Consider the following 20,959-nt stretch of genomic DNA (forward strand, 5'->3'; position numbering starts at 1 on the left):
GCTAAAGCTGAAACTCCAGTACTTTGGCCACCTCACGTGAAGGTCAGAAAAGACCATCAGAAAAGACTCTGATGCTGGGAGGGATTGGGGGCAGGAGGAGAAGGGGACGACAGAGGATGAGATGGCTGGATGGCATCACCAACTCGATGGACATGAGTTTGAGTGAACTCCGGGAGACGGTGATGGACAGGGAGGCCTGGCGTGCTGCGATTTATGGGGTCGCAAAGAGTTGGACGCGACTGAGCAACTGAGAGTCTTCCCTGGTGGCTCAGATGGTAAAGCGTCTGCCTGCAATGCGGGAGACCCAGGTTCCATCCCTGGGTTGGGAAGATCTCCTGGAGAAGGAAACAGCAACCCACTCCAGTACTGACTGAACTGAACTGATGGCTGATTCATGTAGATGTGTGCCCGAAACCAACACGATATTGTAAAGCAATTACCCTTCAATTAAAAATAAATAAATTTAGTTATATTCAAGAATGCATCTCTTTTCTGTATAAAAAGGAAAACCCCTTGGTGTCCAAACAAGCCTATTTTTATGAGAGGCCTGGGCCCACAGGCAGATGGGCATCTCGTGTTTCCCTGATCCTCTGGGACAAAGGACCCTGCTTGGAGGAGGTGCGTCTGGCTCACCTATTTCAGCCCTCACCAAGATTACCAGCTCCACCCAGGGGAGGTTTCTCAGAAAGAACCCTGGGCCAGTCCTCCCAAGGCTGGCAGAGGAGCTGGGATCCCACGACGAGACAGGACAGAACCTGACACTAAGCTGCACACTGGGAATCAGTGGCTTGGAAGTTTCCCATACACGGCAGAGGCCGAACAGGAACACAGGAAGGTGAGTCGGCACCAGACATTTACGTGCTTCGTGCAAGGGAAGACAGAGACACTTTCTGCCCTTGGGAGTTTATTAGCAAGTTAGGAGAGAAGACCAGAGCAGACGGCACTCAAGTAGAAAGAAACACTCCGACTTGAGCCGCTGGGGGTGCCTAAGGAGTACTTGCAAAGGGTGAGGTGTCGGCTCCTCACCCCCCCACTCCCGGGGAACTGGCCATTCCCAGACTGAAACAGCACTGCGTGACTTTTATACTAGCTTATGTACAAGACTTCCCAGGGAGTTCTTCGGGCTAAAGAACCCGCCTGCCAATACAGGAGATGCAGGTTCGATCCCTGGGTCAGGAAGATCCCCTGGAGGAGAGCATGGCAACCCACTCCAGTATTCTTGCCTGGAGAATCCCATGGACAGAGGAGCCTGGTGGTCTACGGACAGAAGAGTCTATGGGGTCCCAAAGAGTCAGACATGACTGAAGGGACTTAGCACATGAGCAGGATATGAAATGAAACCCACAACACACCACCTCAAAGCTCACTGGAGGGAGTGCTCTTCAACAAAACTGCATGTGGCTGAACAGCCCAGAGTGAAAAAAAATCACAGTAGTTCTATAAAGAGACTGGATGGAGCCCAAAAGAGAAACACTGAGATGATATCAAAGAGCCAAAGCCAACTTTTCAACTCCACAGTTAGTCACATGTACCTTCAACTTGCTTGGCTGCCCTCCTTATGTGGGGCCAACGCTGCTCACCTCTAAGGTCCCACTGACTCTAGGTCTGTCTCCTTGGAGCTGAACAAGGATGAGATACAACACACCAGGCTGCCTGGCCACGCTCTGATTCCTGACCATTAACCTGGAGAAGCCTTGGTGCCCCCAGCAGTCCAGCTCCATCTCCCTGGTCCTCCCCCTCCTCCCTCTCCTCCCTGCTTCTCAGACCTCCATCCCACCCTGCACCCTCCACCCCCAAGGATAAGCCCACTCCTGCTTCCCAAAACAAAGGATCAGAAAAGAACTTGCAAACATCTCAACCACCCACCCACCTGATTAGAGCCTTCCCTCCAGTCAATCCTAAAGGAAATCAACCCTGAATATTCATTGGAAGGACTGATGCTAAAGCCAATCCTTTGGCCACCTGATGCAAAGAGTTGACTCTTTGGAAAAGACCTTGATGCTGGGAAAGATTGGGGCAGGAGCAGAGGGGACGACAGAGGATAAGATGGTTGGATAGCATCACCAACTCAATGGAAATCAGTTTGAGCAAACTCAGGGAGACAGTGAAGAACAGGGAAGCCTGGTGTGCTGCAGTCCATGGGGTTGCAAAGAGCCGGACACGACTAAGCGACCAAACAACAACTCTTCTCACTGTCCCCAAGGTCAGTCACCAGGTACCCACAGCTCCTGGTTTTCCTCCTACCCATTGGCGACTCCTCTGCAGAGTTCTTCATAAGAGACTAGTCCTCAAACCTCTGAGGGCTGGAGTGGCTCCCAGCTCAGACCTTGGATCCCTTCCCTGTCTATACAACTTGGTGATTTCATTTAGCACAGTAGAAATACCACCTGTAGCCAGTAACTCCCAAACTACACACGTATGAACCTAAAAGCTTAACCAGTTTCTCCTGTTGGATATTTCATATGCACTCAAACATTAACTTGTCTAAAACTGAGCCATCTAAACAGAAAAAAATGTCACCTGCCATTCCAGTTCAACAGGGATCAAGCCATCAGCCACCGCAGTTGCAAAGCCTCCCAAGAGAACACACTAACGGGAATTCAGAACGGAGAAAAACAGGAAACATTCCGTGCTTTGGTCCTGAGATAGTTAAGATGCATATCTAGGGGAAAATGTCAATGACTCCCTGTGTGCTAAGTCTCTTCAGCCGTGTCTGGTTCTTTGTGATCCCGTGGACTATAGCCCTCCAGGCTCCTCTGTCCATGGGATTCTCCAAGCAAGAACACTGGAGTGAGTTGCCATGCCCTCCCCTCCAGGGAATCTTCCTGGCCCAGGGATGGAATCCGCATCTCTTACATCGCCTGCACTGGCAGGCAGATTCTTTACCACGAGCGCCACCTGGGAATTCTAGATTCGTGCACCATCTCCGACAAGGGAAAGCACTAAAATCATTAACTTGAAAAGTCTGTTCTTTGTGATATGCCATGATCTTTCTATGTTTGATTACACGTTTGTTTTTCCCAGCAAAAAATTCATACATGTACCCTGGCTCCTCCCTTGCCTCTTTGGAACAGTTTCTCAGAGCAATCTAGAGACTGGCTCCTAGTCTACAGAATTCAATATGGTCCCTGAATAACGCTGAAATTTGCTGCTCTCGTGGGTCACATTTTTTTTCGTTCTCATGCCCCCTCCCTGCTTCTTCCAGTCCTTTACACCTTAGTAAAAGGCAACTCTTCCTTCCCTCACCCAGGAAAAACAATCTTGGATTCATCCTTGCTGAGAATCATCTCTTCCTTTCAAACTCACATATCCTGTGGATTCTATCTCAAATACATCCAGCATCCAACCACTTCTCAACACCCCCATGACAACATGGTCCAGGCCACTAGCACATCTCACCTGCATTATTAATATAATCGTAGGGACCTCTTGGTCTCTCCTCTTACCTCCTGAAGTCTATTCGCAAAACAAACGCCAGAGGAATCTTCTTAAAGGGGACATCAGAGGATGCTATGTTACTTCAGTCATGTCCAACTCTTTGCAACACTGTAGCCCGCCAGGCTCCTCTGTCCATGGGATTCTCCAAGCAAGAATAACAGAGTGGGTTGCCATTCCCTTGAGGTACCCCTAAAAGCCCTGCATGGGGTTTCCACACATTTCCAAGCATTCCACAAGAAAGGAGAAACCTAAAATCCTTACAGTCAGCCTATCCTCACACCCCTCTCTCCTTAGCCAAGAGCAGTTTTGAGATGTGGCTGGTCCTGGAACAAAGCAAGGCCGGCTCCTGCCCAGGGCCTTTGTCCCTGACTGCTGCTCCCGGCTTACAAATGTGCTGTGCTGTGCTTAGTCACGCAGTCGTGTCCGACTCTTTGCAACCTCATGGACTATGGCCTGCCAGGCTTCTCTGTCCATGAGATTCTCCAGGGAAGAATACTGGAGTGGGTTGCCATGCCCTCCTCCAGGGGATCTTCCCGACCCAGAGATCGAACCCACATCTCCTGCATTGCAGGCTGATTCTTTACCAGCTGAGCCACCAGGGAAGCCCAAGAATACTGGAGTGGGTAGCCTATCTCTTCTCCAGCAGATCTTCCCGACCCAGGAATTGAACCAAGGTCTCCTGCACTGCAGGTGGATTCTTTACCAGCTCAGCTACCAGGGAAGCCCAACCCCAACAGCCTGCATCCAGATGACTCAGGTCCTCCCCTTCTAATGTCCCTGCTCAAAGCTCACCTTCTCAGGGGCTTCCCCAGTTCCCTTGGGTACAATTTCAAACATTCCCACTTCCTATGGTCCTTTCCTACTTATTTTTCTCCAGAGGACTCAACTACTGCCTGATATAACAACATGTATTTTACTGACTTGTTTACTTGTCTCCCTAGTTAGGATATAAGTTTCACAAGGGTGGGAATTGTCTGTTTTCTTCACTCAGCACTGTATTCCCAGCACAAAAACAGTGCGTCTATTTTAAAGTTTCTTAGTAACTATTTGTTGAATGAATTACAGAGAGTACTAAAAACAGCTTACTTTATTTGCTTGCTACCAAACACCGACTGCTAAACTTTCAATCAACATTCAGAAAGTGCCCCATGCAAAGCTGGCTCTCTCTTTCACTCACCCATTCCTTTTCCCTTCAAGCCAGCAGTCTAAGCTCAGATGCTACTGTTAGAAAGAAATAACAAGTGCCCAATGCAGTCATTTGCCCCCGACTCCTGCAAATCAAGGCTTAATTGTAGCTTCAACCCCTCTCAAAAAGGTGACCTATAAAAGAGCCAATCTGAAATTTCCTAATCAAAATTAGTGAGGTCACCTGTGAGATAAAGAGGGGGTTCCCTGCACAGGAACAGAGACAAAGAGATAGTGAAGTGAGAGAACTGATGTCCCTGTGGATGAAGCTGGGGGGAGAAGGGAAGGGTGGAATGAATGAGAGACTGGGACCAACAGATATATACGACCATGTGTAAAATAGGTAGGTAGTAGGAAGATGCTGTATAGCACAGGGAGCTCAGTCCGGTGCTCTGTGACAACCCAGAGCGGGTGGGCATGGGGGTGGGAAGAAGGCTCAAGAGGGAAGGGATATATGTATACATATAGCTGATTCACACTGTTGTACAGCAGAAACTAATACAACATTTTAAAACAATTATACTCTAGTTGAAAAAAAAAAGACTTCTCATTTTAGAGCAAATATTCTTATAGTTAAAAGATCCCTGCCCCCCAAAAGATGTCCTGCTGCTGCTAAGTCACTTCAGTCGTGTCCAACTCTGTGCGACCCCATAGATGGCAGCCCACCAGGCTCCCCCATCCCTGGGATTCTCCAGGCAAGAACACTGGAGTGGGTTGCCATTTCCTTCTCCAATACGTGAAAGTGAAGTTGCTCAGTCGTGTCTGACCCTCAGCAACCCCATGGACTGCAGCCTTCCAGGTTCCTCCATCCACGGGATTTTCCAGGCAAGAATACTAGAGTGGGGTGCCATTGCCTTCTCAAAGATGTCCTAGCCCCAAATAATCTCCCCTTTTTTGTGCTGATACCTTCACTGCCCACCCATCCACCTGTAAGAGCCTTCCATTTGTTTGTCTGCTCCTTGGAGTGTGCTGCCAGTGCCAGGTGAGAGGCTGCCTAACCCTTGTGCTCCTGCTCAGTCGCGGCTGACTCTCTGCGACCCCATGGACTATAGTCGCACCAGGCTCCTCTGTCCATGGGATTCACCAGGCAAGAATACTGGAGTGGGTTGCCATTTCCTTCTCCAGGGGATCTTCCCAACCCAGGGATCAAACCCAAGTCTCTTGTGTCTCCTGCATGGGCAGGTGGGTTCTTTACCACTGCACCACCTGGGAAGCCCAGTACCAAGCAAGATAGACTTTAAAGCAAAGACTGTTATCAGAAACAAAGGGACATTTTATAATGATAAAAGTCAATCTGCCAGGAAGATAGAAAAGTCATAAACATATGCTATCTGATAACAGAATACAAATACAGATGAACCAAGAACTGACAGAAATGGAAAGAAAGATAATTCAACAGTATCAGCTGGATACTTCAATTCCACTGTTAATAACAGACAAAAAAACTAGGCAGAAGATCAAGCAGAAAATATGTGATACTGTTGTCTTATAATAAGACATACGTATTTGGTCTCCATTCCCTTTCTGGCACAGAGGTCCTAAAACTCTTGGAATTTCCAGAGTGCTAGAAAAATGATAAAGGTGTCTTTTGTCACAGCTAGAGAGGTGACTTCTAAAAGACCCAAGGATAGGGGCTGGTTGCCAGGGGAACCAAGAGGTGATTCCAGGGTTCAAACATTTAGTCCCATCGAACACTCTGGGGAGAATAGAGTGTCTGGAGATCAAGTTCAACCACTTACAGCCAATGATTTAATCATTCATGCCTCCATAACAACCCCAGAGGACTGGTTTTCTAAACTTTCCAGGCTGGTGACCATGTGAAGATTTGGGGAGAATGGTGTGACCAGAGACCATGGAAGCTCTGTGGCCCTTCCCATATAACTTGCCGAATGCATCTTTGTCTTCCTGCAGTTACTGAGTTGTACCCTTTTGTAACACAATGCTAATCTAGTAGATAAATGTTTCTGAGTTGTGGGTTCCCTTAGCAAATGAAACCCAAAGAAGCACAGGTGACAACCCAGACTTGTGACTGGTGTCTGAAGTGGAAGGACAAAGAGGCCCATCTTGCAGGACTGAGCCCTTAACCCATGGCAGCTGATGCTGTCTTCAGATAGACACTATCACAAATGCATTAAATTGTAGGACACCCACTGGTGCCCGAGAATTGTTTGGTGTAGGAGGAAAAAAACACACACTGAAATTTGTATCAGACTCACAAGAGAGAAAATATGAACAACTAACATATCTACAGAACCCTCCTCCCAACAACTGTATAATATTCATTCTTTTCAAGTACACATGGAACGTTCTCTAGGCTTCACCACATGCTAGGCCACAAAACAAACCTCGGTTCACTTAAAATAACAGAAGTAACACAAAGTATGATCTCTGACAACAATGGAATCAGAAATCAGTAACAGAAAGAATTTGGGGACATTTACAAATACATGGAAATCAAACAACACACTCCGAAATAACCAAAGGGTCACAGAAGAAATCAACAGGAGTTTATGAAATACTTTGAGATAAATGAAAATGAAGACACAACACACGATAAGACAAAACTTATGGGATGCAGGTAAGGCAGTGCTTAGAGAGAAACTTACAGCTGTGAATTTCTCCATTAAGAAAAAAGGATCTCAAATCAATAATCCAAATTTCTGCCTAAGACACTGGAAAAGAAAGATGAAACCTAAAGCAAGCAGAAGGGAGGTGTATCAGTGTCCTGAGGTAACAAAATACCATACACTGAGTATTAGAAATTTAATCTCTCACAGCTCTTGAGGCTAGAAGTCAAGATTTTCCTTTTTGGGGACTCTGAAGAAGAATCTCTTCCACATCCCTCTCCTACCTCCTGGTGGATGCTGGCAAGCTTTAGCATTTCTTGGTTTATGGAAGCATCCCTCCAATCTGTCTCTGTAACCACATGGCCTCCTCTTCTCTGTGTGTTCACATGGTGTCCTTACACCAACATCAGTGACTGGACACAGGGCCCACTATAATGCAGTAGGGGGGCCTCCCTGGTGGCTCAGATGGTAAAGAATCTGCCTGCAATGCAGGAGACGTGGGTTCGATCCCAGGTTGGGAAGATATCCTGGAAAAGGAAATGGAAACCCACTGCAGTATTCTTGCCTGGAGAATTCCATGGATAGAGGAACCTGGAGGGCTACAGTCTATAAGAGTCATAAAGAGTCAGACACGACTAAGTGACTAAGCACACACACACATAATGCAGTAGCACCTCATTTTAATTTAAGTGATTAGATCTGCAGAAGATCCTATTTCCACGTAATATCACATTCACAGGTACCAGGACTCAAGACTTCAACATATCTATTAGAGAACACAATTCAACACACTCAAAAGACAATAAAAAAGATTAGAGTGGAATAGCAAAAGACAGAACAGAAAAATAGAGGAAATTGTCAAAACCAAAAGCTGACTCTTTGAAAAGACCAACAAAATTGACAAACCTTTAGCTAGAATGATCTGTGAAAAAAAGGCAGAAGATGAAAATTATTAGAATTAGAAATGAAAGATGATTATTACTTATCTTACAGAAATAAAGATTTTAAAGGAACACCAAGAAACAACTTTTTGTTGTTGTTCAGTCACTAAGTCGTGTTCAACTCTTTGCAATCCCATGGTCTATGGCACGTGAGGCTCCTCTGTCCTTCACTATCTCCCAGAGTTTGCTCAAACTCATGTCCATTGAGTCAGTGATGCTATGTAACCATCTCTCTGTTGTCCCCTTCTTTTGCCCTCAATCTTTCCCAGCATCAGGGTCTTTTCAAATGAGTCAGCTCTTGGCATCAGGTGACCAAAGGATGGGAGCTTCAGCATCAGTCCTTCCAATGACTGGTTGGATCTCCTTGCAGTCTAAGGGATGCTCAAGAGTTTTCTCCAACACCACAGTTCAAAAGCATCAATTCTTCGGCACTCAGCCTTCTCTGTGGTTCAACTCTCACATCCATACATGACTACTGGAAAAACCATTGACTATATTGTCGGCAAAGTGCTGTCTCTACTTTTCAATACTCTGTCTAGGTTTGTCATACCTTTCCTTCCAAGAAGCAAGCATCTTTTAATTTCATGGCTGCAGTCACCATCCACAGTGATTTTGGAGCCCAAGAAATGAAAATCTTTCACTGCTTCTACTTTTTCCCCTTGTATTTGCCATGGAGTGATGAGACCGGATGCCATGATCTTAGTTTTTTTAATACTGAGTTTCAAGCCAGCTTTTTCACCAAGAACAACTAACTATATACCAACAAATTAGATACCTTAAATGAAACAGACAAATTCCTTAGAATACACAAACTACCAAAACTGACTCAAGAAATAGATACTCTGAACCGACCTGTAACAAGATACTCAATTAGTGATAATAAAAAGTTTCCTCCAAAAGAAAGCTCAAGCTCAGACAGCTTCAACATTGAATTCTATCAAACATATGTAAGAAGGGAGCACTTCTCAACTCATTCTGAGACCAGTATTACCCTGATATCAAAACCAGAAGAGACATGACGAGAAAACAAGAGAAACAAGAAAAACAATCTAGTATCTCTCATGAATATGGACACAAAATTCCTGTACGAAATAGTAGGTAACCAAATCCAGCAACACATAAAAAAGGGCTACATGCCATGACCAAGTAGGATTTGTCCCAGGAATCCAAGTTTGGCTTAACATCCAAAAATGAATTAATGTAATACACCATTTGGAGCAGGAAATGGCAACCCACTCTAGTATTCTTGCCTAGGAAGTTCCATGGACCAAGGAGCCTGGCGGGCTGCAGTCCATGGGGTTGCAGAGTCGGACACGACTTAGTGACCAAACAACAATATATCATATCAACAGAATAAAAAGTAAAAGACACATGGTTACCTCAATAGACACTGAGAAAACATCTGACCAAATCCAAAATCTTTTCATATAGAAACACCTAAGAAATTAGGAGGTGGAGGGAATTTCCTCAACCTGATAAAGAGCGTGAAAAACCCACAGCTAACATCCTATTTCATGGTGAAAGGCTGAAAGCTTTCCCCCTAAGATCAGGAAGAAGACAAAGACTCCATCTATACAAAATGTTCACAATAGGAAAATCTATAGAGACAGAAAGTAGAGTAGAGGTTGCTCAGGCACAGGGGTCGTGGGAAGATTGGGGTGGGTGGGTGGGGGGCGGTGATAGCTAGCGTGGGTAGGATTTCTTTCTCAGGTGATGAAAATGTCCCCAAATTGATTGTGAAGATGTTTGCACATACCTGGGATTTTCATGGTATGTGAATCATATCTCAATCAAGCTTTTTTTTTTTTAATATAGTAGAGAGACCATTAAAATAAGAATTAGAGAGGATATGCCTTTGACATTCACGGAAGCCCAAACAAAAAAGATTTTGGGAGCGTGATGAGGCAACAGAAGTGGACAGACTGCAGAAACCTACAAAGCTCACCAAGTCTTTCAAGGAGAATGGATAAAATGTGCCACCTTCCCAACAGCACACTCACCGCCGTGGATCTTAGAAACAGTGTTCTTCTGAGACAAGCTAGCCCCAGAAAACTAAACACACTTTAATATCGTTTTCACAAAGCTCAGAAACAACCAAAAAACTAACTAATATATCGTTCAGGCATTCATATATGTGATAAGACACACACACACACACACACACACACAAAAGTTGGGTTACAACAAGCACAAAATTGAGGCTGGTAGTTACCTCTGTAGAGGGTATTTCTCCGGGTGACACAAGAAGCCAAGGAGGGAATAGCTGAGTTCCCTCAATGCCAAGAAGCCATGACATTGATAATTCTCCTGTTCTTGGGCCAGGTGTTCTCTGGTTTATTATGCTTTATAACTATCTATGTATGTGTACATGTTTATATATCAACATCTTTTATATTCAATAAACTAATAATAATAAAGGGAAGGTGTTAAAGTGAGTGGAGGTGTGGAGACAAGCAAGTACAGAGGATTCTTCCTCAAAGGCTGAGGAAGAGGAGAGACAGAAGTAGTACAACAGCCAGCGGGAGACACGAGGCCAGGAGACTTCAGGGCGAAGGCAGATGGATGGCTTTATAAGGCTGAAGAAGAAAAGCCTGCAGAGAGAGGGGAAGACTAGAGGCGAAGAGAAGACAAAGCAAGACCCGATCAGACCAACAAAGGCTCCAGAACCAGCAGAGAGGAAGGAAGATGGGAGGACCTTGAAAGGAAGGTGGGCTTCCTGAGACGAGGGATGGGCAAGTGAAAACAGACTGGAGAGCTACACAAAATTTGGAGAGAAGGTGCAGAGAGACAGGCAGAAAGTTGAAGAAAATCACATGCGGTGGTGTCAATTTTCTCCAGGTAAGAAGTGAGGCCATTTGTTGAGAAGAAGGGAAGACAGAGACTGAGCAGAGGGCTCGCTGCCGGTGGCGAAGGCTTGAAAGACTGACTCACAGGTTGACTAATGAGACAAAGGCATTTGCAGGCACCACCGGGATTAGAAACAAATTGTCAGGGGCAACGGCCACGCGGTTGCCTGAATTTCCGTGGCAATTCTGTGGCTCCGGTGAGGAGAGAGGGCGGTTTGTATGCTGATGCTGGAGCAACAGGATGGAGGGACAAGAAAGTCCAGCATGCCAGTGAAAGAATTATTCAAACGAAACCAAGAGTCTGTCGGGACAGAGAAAGAGAGGCCAGAGACTCAATAATGGTAATAATAACAACAACAGACCCATTGATAGACAGCTTTTAGAACTGTTTTTAAAAAGTATATCTATAATGTTGGCACCACTGGGTTTAGAGGGGGAAAAAATGAAGAAGACATTGGGATAAAATATGACAAAGATGTTAAATGCCGATTCTCTTCGAATTGCAAGAAGGTATGTTTTAATTCTAAAAACCAACAGCTAGTGCAACAAAAGCAAACAAAGGAAGTTTACAAACGGACTTATGACAGTCATCGTGTTAAAAAAGAAACAACACACCCCGTAGGGAGTCACCTACGCTCAACCCCACATCAGCAAACAAGACATAATATGTAACCTAACTGCACCTTCAGTCTCTTCCGGGAACAGCATGACCTTCAACCAGTCACGTCTGCAACCAGCTGGGCAGTACTAGTCGCGTAATCTGCCTGACAGACCCCTGCTTTTCCCAATAGGAAGGTGACCTGACCTGAAACAATCGTCTCTTTGCTAGAATAACTAACTTGCCCTGTCTCTCCTATGCCTATACGTCCTCCACTTTGTACAGCTCCTTGGAGCCCCTTTCTTTCTATGAAGATAGGAGGCTGACTGATTCATGAATAATTAAATAAAGCCGATTCGATCTTTTTTGTAATTAATTTATTTGTTCGGCTGCACCGAGTTTTGGTTGCAGCACCTGAACTCCTGTTTGCAGCATGTGGGGTCTAGTTCCCTGACAAGGATGGAACCCGGGGCCCTCTGTACTAGAAGCCCAGAATCTTAACCACTGGAACACCAGGGAATTCCCCACCAACTAGATCTTTACTCAGTTGAATTTTTTTTTTTTTTAACAATCCTGAGAGTGGCAGGAATAGAAGTAAAAATTGCCCCTTTTGGTCTTTATTTTCCAGATTTTTGTTATAGAGGCAAATTACTTTTATAATAGCAATTTCCCAATGAATTTTAAATGTTTCTAATGCCAGATGCTGGGGGTGGCTTTTAGTTTGGGGAGGAACCGGGCTTTCAACAAAGCTGCTACAAGATTCAAGCACCATGGATTTCACAATTACTGGTGTTTTAAAACTCTTATTTGCAGGGTTAGTTACATCACAATGAAAGAGTCACTCTCTGCTCTGCCCTCTACTTTTATCTCATCAACCTTTGATCTGCTCAGATTTTCTCTTTTAACCTAATTAAGAAAAAAAAAGTCACAAACATTCCAGAATTCCACTTGGCAGTGATTCCAACTCTACAGATAGAAATAACACTGCACACACTTGATCTCGGTTATGTCCTCGCTATCTATGCTATGCTATCAGTGAACAGTGCTCATGTCACTGGCCCATCCCCATGCTTGCAATGGAGAAGAGAATGCATGTCAGATAAAAACACATTTATAAAGCTAGCATGCTCACACCCCTGCAATGTATTCCCCAGTTACTACAGTACCAAATGTGCTCTGTGTTGGGGCTGTCAGGATAACCACCGGCCTCTGACATTAGGACCCTCAGGAGTGTAGACTCCACAAAAAAAGGGACAAAACAGCTGTCTCCCAGTTCCTCTTTAGGCTCTTCAGCCACCTGCAGTCTGGATGTTGCAGGTCATTGTCCAAGGCCTCTAGCAAGGTTCCAACAGCTCCCACTCCCTTGAGTGTCTCAAGACTGTTGTCCTATGCTCAAACTCTCCAATCTTGGGCGTCAAGTCCAAACTCCTGATCTGAAAAACCGGGCCTTCCATAATCACTTTCCAAGCCACTCACAGCCTCCCAAATGCATCCTTCCAGTCCTGTCCTTGGGCCTTTGTACATGCTAGTCTCCACTGGCAACATCCTTCTTTCCAGTCCACTGTGAGTCCAGCCAACACCCACTCCTCCTCCAGGGCCTCACCACTGCCTCCGGAGTGCTTTCTGCACCACTCCCTCACAGGAGAAGCCGGTCACCCTTGTCTGTGCGACCTACCCTGTGAGGACACCTCTGCTCCAGCACCTATGACCACCGGCTCCAAGAGCATGGGGCAGACCTCTGTTCATCTCTGCATCCCTCTGCTCGGCCCCCACAAGTGAACAGAAGGTGCTCCAGTGTTCATGGACTGAAGGCCAATGGCCAGGTCACCGGCCACCTCCTATTCAGGAAGGGTCACTGCCGCCCCACGGGGAGGCCTCTGAAGAGAAGACCAGAGGAGGGGATCATGGTCTAATTCTTTATTCAAGAGCCACTGTGGTGCACCTACTATGTGCTGTGCAGAGTAGTTTTTAAATGGTTCTAACCTGGTATCTACTTTCAAGAAGCGCAGAGTTGCAAAGGAAAGCTGTGTTCAAAACTATATTGCAAAGAAAAGTTTGATCAAAGGCAATTGGTATATGACCAATTGTCAAGTAAGTTTGGAAGAAAATACATATCTGAGAAAGCAAGAAAGGCCAAGCTGGGACTCAATCCCAGATCTGCCCCTTACCAGCTGCAGGACTTCCAGCAAGCTACCTAACTTCTCTCTGCCTCAGTTTCCCCATTTGTAAAGATGATGAACACTGACCTCGTGTTCTACCTTTTCCCCCACCTCCCTCTGCTCCAGCCACTCTGGCTTTCTTATCGCTCCTCAGACAATTCAGGTCACTCCTAACTTAGAAGCTTGACACCCCCTGGTTCTTCAACCCAGAACCCTTTCCCCCAAATCTGAATCACTTGGGTCTCCACGCAAATGCCTCCTCCTCCAGGAAGAACTCCCTGATCACCTGCTTAAAAGAGGCCCTCCACTTCCATGTCATCCTAATGCCTCTCCCAAGATTCATGTACTTCACCACACTTCTCAGCATCAGAATAACATTATTTGTTTACTCTTCTTAGGAACATTCATGACTCATGGGTTTCCCTGGTGGTTCAGACAACAAAGAATCTGCCTACAATGTGGGGAGACTGGGTTCAATCCCCTGGAGAAGGAAATGGCAACCCATTCCAGTATTCTTGCCTGGAGAATTCAATGGGCAGAGGAGCCTGGTGAGCTACAGTCCATGGAGTCGCAAACAGTCAGACACGACTGAGCAACTACACACACACACCACTCATGGGAACAGGTCAACATACCAATATTATCAGGAATTTGGAAGAAATTGATTCCAACCCTCAAGGATGACTTTGAGGGGTTCAAGACTTTAATGAGGAAAGTAATTGCAGATGTGGTGGAAAAGCAAGCATGAGTGAGTGAGTGAAAGTCGCTCAGTCATGTCCGACTCGTTAAGACCCCATGGACTATACAGCCATGGAATTGTCCAGGCCAGAAGACTGGAGTGTGTAGCCTTTCCCTTCTCTAGGGAATCTTCCCAACACAGGGATTGAACCCGTCGCTCAGTAGTGTCCGACTCTTTGCAACCCCATGGACTATACAGCCATGCAATTCTCCAGACCAGAAGACAGGAGTGTGTAGCCTTTCCCTTCTCCAGGGAATCTTCCCAACACAGGGATTGAACCCAGGTCTTCCGCATTGCAGGCAGATTCTTTACCAGCTGAGCCACAAGGGAAGCCCAAGAATACTGGAGTGGGTAGCCTATCCCTTCTCCAGCGGATCTTCCTGACCCAGGAATAGAACCAGGGTCTCCTGCATGCAGGCGGATTCTTTACCAGGTGAGCTAGCAGGGAAAAGCAAGTGAAAGAGAATTAAAGGGGAGACTGAAGAAGTGACTGAATTGCTGCACTCTTATGATAAACTTTCATGGAAGAGGAGCTGCTTCTTATGGATGAACAAAGACTATGGTTTGCTCATAGATGGAATCTACTCCCAGTATAGATGCTGTGAAGACCTGCTGAAATGACAAAAAAGGATTTAGAATGTTACATAAACTTTATCAAACTAGTTGATCAAGTTGTGGCAGGGTTTGAGAGGACTAACTCCAGTTTTGAAAGAAGTTCTCCTGTGGGTAAAATGCTATCAAACAGAGAAATCGTTCATAAAAGAAGAGTCAATCAGTATGGCAAACTTCACTGTTGTCTTATTTTAAGAAATTGCCACAGCCACCCTCAACCTTCAGCAAACACCACCCTGATCGGTCAGCATCCATTAACAATGAGGTATTGACCAAAAAAAAAAAAAAAAAAAAATGCTCAGACTGAGAGTTGTGAGTTAAGTTTCATGTGGGCCTACAATGAGATAGCTCTGAGGAACTGCTGCACAGTAGGGGGAGTCAGCATATATATATGACTTTAGGGAAGGGGGATACATGCAGTTAAGCACACATCTTTCGAGACGGTTGCTTGCTGCTAGTCACATGGAGCAGAGGTCTCCACTAATGATTTTAGTGTTTTCCTAGGTATGAGAAGATCCAAGAAACTGGGCTCATAAAATCTCCTGAAAGTAGCTAACTATCTGAAGGCCTGTTCTGCTAGTTTTCTGAGAGCACAGAGTACCTCATTCCTGATCTCTGCCCTGAACTCTTTGCAGAGTGTGCTGAAGGGCAACGGTTGCAGGGGCCGGTGACTTCATACTTGTAGAATCATGTGGTGAGTGACAATTCTCAGCTGGTAGTGGCAAGACCCTCCACTGGCAAAAAGGTTATGACTCATTGAAGGTTCAGATGATGGTTAGCATTTTTTAGCAATCAAGTTATTTTTAAATTAGGATGTGAACATTTTTTAGACATAATGCTATTGTACACTTTGTTGTTGTTGTTCAGTAGCTCAGTCGTGTCCGACTCTTTGTGACCCCATGAACGGCAGCACGCCAGGCCTCCCTGTCCCTCACCATCTCCCAGAGCTTGCTCAAACTCATGTCCATTGAGTCGGTGATGCCATCCAACCATCTCATCCTCTGCCATTCCCTTTTCCTCCTGCCTTCAATCTTTCCCAGCATCAGGGTCTTTTCCAATGAGTCAGCTCTTCGCATTAGGTGGGCAAAGGATTGGTGCTTCAGCATCAGTTCTTCCAAAGAATATTCAGCACTGATTTTCTTTAGGATGGACTGGTTTGATCTCCTTGCAGTCCAAGGAACTCCCAAGAGTCTTCTCCAACACCACAGTTCAAAAGCATCAATTCTTTGGCGTTCAGCCTTCTTTACAGACGACAGCATGGTGTAAACGTAACTTTTATATGTACTGGGAAACCAAACAAAGCCTGTTTGCTTTACTGTGGTGGTCTGGAACCGAAGCCACAGTATCTCTAAGGTATGCTTGTACTGAAACAAACTGTCAAATAAATGGTGAAGACGAGAAAATACCTACATCAAAAGTTTTTGTGAGGATTAAATGAGCGTGTACAGAGAGGAACAGAAAGTGCTTCAACACAATGCTCAGCACATAGGAAGCTCAATAATGCTGGCTGGCAGCATTATCAGTGGAATCCAGAAGAGGGTGAGGCGTGGCATGAACAGAGACAGTTACAGAGTTTCAAGAAGAGGCAGGTCTCGAGCTTGATCTGGAAAGATAAGTGTTGGGGGCCGGTGTGAGGCACTCCGCCCATGGCAAAGGTCATGAGGAAGGAGGTTCGACATCCGCAAAGGCGGGATCGAGCCTCAGGAGTCCCCCTGGAAATCCTCGAGCATCTACCCCCATAACCAGAGCCTGCCTACTTTACTACTTTGTGCTCTCACCTACACCTCTGACTTTACGGGGGGCTGTCCCCCACCACCTCTTTCGGAGAAGGAGTTAACCTAGAGCTCCAGTTAATAAAAACTCCTGGGTGTGACAAGAGTGTTTTAACCTACAAACTCCTCTGAAGGTTCTCTAGCCTGCCTGACAGGCTTGTCTGACCACATGTGATTGCTCACAGCCTCCCAACTGTGAGAGGCACGAGATGCTTTACACCTTCTAAAAACAGGTTCCTTAGAAAAGTTAGAAAGCTATTAGTGTAAGTATAATGGGCTGATTAGAAATTGTATTGGTGAAGGGTTTTTTCATTTGTTGAGCCAATGTTTGTTGCTAAGTCTCCATATCCCCTGCCCTTACACACATTAATGAATATATAGAAGAAATAAGTATTAACCTTTGATATAAATCACGTTAGACCTTAGGCTAAGTAAATTCTTTCCTTAACTAAAACCCACTACACCCTCACCCTATAGGAATGTAACTTTATTTGGGTGGCGTCTGTTTTAAGAATAATCACCCCTGGAGAAATAAGTGTCCTGGTTGACTGACCGCTGTCACAAGGAGAGGGTCGTAAATTGTCAGCAGGCCCCCTGGCCAGAAGATGATGTAACACCCCTAAGACCTCTGTATACATTTGTATGAAGCACCTGACTTTGATAAAAGTCAGGACTGCTGACCCCGTGTGACTTTTGCATAACATCTCAGTGTATAAAAGTAGACCATGAAAAATAAAGAATTGGGATCAGTTCCTCGAAAGACTGGTCTCCCCATGTCTCTCTCTCACTCTGGCTGAGTCTCCATCTGGAGCGTGAAACCCACCATGCTTACTAATTATGCCTGGGCTTCTAAGATCCGACCCGGGAGGCCTCAGTGTCTCCTCTCCTTCGGGAGAACGGAAGGATGCCTGTGGCCTACGTAAGTGGTGCAAACTTCTTGTCTTGAAGTTTTATTGGTCTCCGGCGTAAACCAAGCTACTCAGCCTCTTTTCTCCACTGAATTTTCCTACTGAGCTATCCTTATTCTATTACTCTTTATATCCTTAATTAGCGTTTAATTAAGCAGTTGTTTCCTGACCCTCGCCTACGCCGTCTCTCCTTCGAATACCCTGGATCAGCTGGGGCTGGACCCCGGCAGATAAGGATTTTTTTTACTGGACAGAGCGGTGAGGGCACCCTAAGAGTTTTAAGTCTCCTCTTCTCTACGAGTTGCCCCTCCCCCACAGGTGCTCTCCCTGCTTCTCCATTAAATGCAGAGTCATCCCAGTAAGAATAAACTATTGAGCAGCCTCTCTCTGCCCATCCATAGTCCATTTTTCCTTCCTTTCTACACAACCAGGGCCTAGATGAATTTCACCCCAAAAGGGAGTGCAATAATGCTGTCTAATAAATTTCAGCAATCTGTAGGAAAGGTACAGTCTACTCTTCAGATCTGCAATCCTGGCCTAGGTGTCTACCCTGGGCTTCCCCGGTGGCTCAGCAGTAAAAAATCTGCCTGCAATGCAGGAGATGCAGGAGACTTGAGTTCAATCCCTGGGTCAGGAAGATCCCCTGGAGGAGGAAATGGCAACCCACTCCAGTATTCCTGCCTAGAGAATCTCTTGGCCAAGGGAGCCTAGGGTGGGGCTACAGTCCATAGGGCTGTAGAGAGTTGGAAACGACTGAAGTGACTAAGCACAGGTATCTATCCTAGAGAAATACTCAAAGGTCAGCATGAAAAATCACCTACAACAATGTCCACTACAGCACGATTTGTGAGAGAGAAAAAATAGAAGCAATCAGAATGTCTACCCATGGGAAAAGAAGAAATACACTATGGAGCATCCATACTGAGCAGAGGTAAAACTGAAAGGTTGTTGTTGAATCACGTAAAGACTCCAGGATTCTTGGCCCCCGGAGAATAATTCAATCCAGGGCCAGAGATGAGGCTTGATCGCTCAGAGCTTTTGTGTAATAAAGTTTTATTAAAGTATAAAGGAGATTGAGAAAGCTTCTGACATAGGCATCAGAAGGGGGCAGAAAGAGTACCCCCTTGCTAGTGTTAGCAATGAAGTTATATACTCTCCAATGAATCCAAAGAATGTCTGGAGGTTATAAAGACCTCACCAGACCTACTCCCATAATTTACATTTTAAGATAACAGAATTAGCCAGGTTTTTAATCCAGAGACTGTCCTCAGGCAGGATATTGTCCTTTTTCTTTTTGTTCTTCCTCCTTGAGAATTCCAGACCCCTCTCTCCTTGGGGACCCCTAGGCTCCTTATCAACCTGCCTAGGAAATGACTCTCTCAAAACTAAGTTACATAGATACTTATGTACTAACATGAAACAATCTCCAAAATATACTGTGAAACCGGAACACACATACACACATACTATATGATCTCCTTTAGGTAAAACACACACACACACTATATGATCTCCTTTAGGTAAAACCTTTCCTGGTGGCTCAGATGGTGAAGAATCCTCCTGCAATGCCTGAGACCCAGGTTCAGATCCCTGGGTGGGCAAGACCCCCTGGAGAAGGGAATGGCCACCTACTCCAGTATTCTCTCCTGGAGAATTCCATGGACAGAGGAGCCTGGCAGTCTACAGTCAGTCCATGGGGTCGCAAAGAACTGGACACAACTAAGCGATTAATACTAACAAATATTCTAAAACCACATACACAAGAACCTAAAGATTTCTCTGGAGATATAGATATGCATTAACATAACAGATATGTGAACACCACTGCATTTCCTTTTCCAAAACTGTGCCTGAGAAATATTAAGTTTTCAGTAAGTATTTGCTGAATGAATGAAGACCTATGAACATGAGCAGAAAAACACTGGAAAACAGATTTGCTTTTCGTGCTAAATATTTGTGTCCTGTTTTTAAGAGACTACACTAAATTACTTGCATAATTTAAATGAACTCAAAATAGTTCTTCAAAAACAAACAATAACAACAAAACACCACCACAGGACGTGGATAGACCATGAAGGGGTCGATGCACCAATTCTTGAAGAACTTTTCAGGACAGCTAATTTACTCGAACTGGGCAATTAGGGATCTTACAAAACAAGTCAACTCTCACTTTACCTCTCCAGCATCAAACTCCTCAACATCCGACGAACAGAAAAGTGTTGGGTTTTAAACTGTTACTGAAAACCAGTTAATAGCACGCCCTTTCTAAAGGGTGTTCTCTAACAAACCACGCGCCGAGGAGCCTCCCCCGCGCACACCACGCGCCGAGCGCAGCAAGGATAGTAGGTGAGCGCCGAAGGTGCTCCAGGCAGGTGTGCGCACACAGCACCCCGGGAAAGTAACTCACTCTCCGACTGGCCTTTTCGCGGTCTGTAATCGGTCTCTCCTCCTCTGGCTTCATCTCGCGGAGGAACTAATTTCTTCTGTGATTCAGCCCGGAGCCCAAGGTCACCTGGTCAGGGGACGAGAAACGCGGTGTTAAAACCCAGGGAGAGGAGGAGCGCTCCGTGGGTGGCATCCTCGTGGTTCGGTTCTAACCCAATCCGGCACCTGCATTTCAGAGGCGGAATCTGCAGCTCGACCCCCACCGGCTAATTCAAACTTGCGCGCCACTCTGCCCCTGGCCCTGGGGGGCGCAGGGATGAGAGCCTGAGGGGAGGGTGGGCCGGAGACTCGCACCCACACCCGGAGACGGGCCTGTAGGTGCCCGAGTGTACTCCGCCGAGCTGAACCCAGGCGGGGCGGGCCCGTCCCCCCTCACCATTCTCCGCTACCTCCTGGACCGGTGCGCTCTGGCCTCGGTCTGTCTTCAGCCTTGGGCGTGTGCCAAGGGAGAGAAGGAGCCAGGGCGAGCCGCGTAGACCCGGGCCGGAGATGCAGATCCCCAGGCTCGCCCACTGCCGGCCTGGAAGGTGCGGCGTGGCGGGGGTCACCGTCGGGTCCGCTCTGCGCAGCTCCCTCTGGGCTCCGCGCCTGACTCCAGGGCTCCGCGGATCAGAAACGCTGCAGCTGCTGCGGTTGTGAACTCCGCACCTGGAAAATCGATCCCAGAAGCGCAAGAGCCTCCCATTGGTTTCCGACCGGCAGCGGGGCTCTAGAATAGGGGCCGGGGCGCCGGAGCCGGGGCTTCGGTG

At 46.2% G+C, this 20,959-nt stretch overlaps 1 protein-coding gene across 2 annotated transcripts in view; it reads right to left on the reverse strand.

Moving 5' to 3' along the window:
• ATP7B (ATPase copper transporting beta) overlaps positions 1 to 20,957 on the reverse strand; it is a 72,978-nt gene extending 52,021 nt beyond the window's left edge. For both annotated transcript variants that reach the window (XM_055542240.1, XM_055542238.1), the window contains exons 1-2: positions 20,600 to 20,957; positions 20,173 to 20,277 (exon numbers count right to left, since the gene is read on the reverse strand). In XM_055542240.1, the coding sequence (XP_055398215.1) occupies positions 20,173 to 20,226 (54 nt within the window). In that variant the 5' untranslated portion in view covers positions 20,227 to 20,277; positions 20,600 to 20,957. The remainder of the gene's footprint in view (positions 1 to 20,172; positions 20,278 to 20,599) is intronic.
• Positions 20,958 to 20,959: the final 2 nt, after the last annotated feature.

The sequence above is a fragment of the Bubalus kerabau genome, chromosome 12 (genome assembly GCF_029407905.1).
Source record: "Bubalus kerabau isolate K-KA32 ecotype Philippines breed swamp buffalo chromosome 12, PCC_UOA_SB_1v2, whole genome shotgun sequence".
Classification (NCBI taxonomy): Eukaryota; Metazoa; Chordata; class Mammalia; order Artiodactyla; family Bovidae; genus Bubalus; species Bubalus kerabau.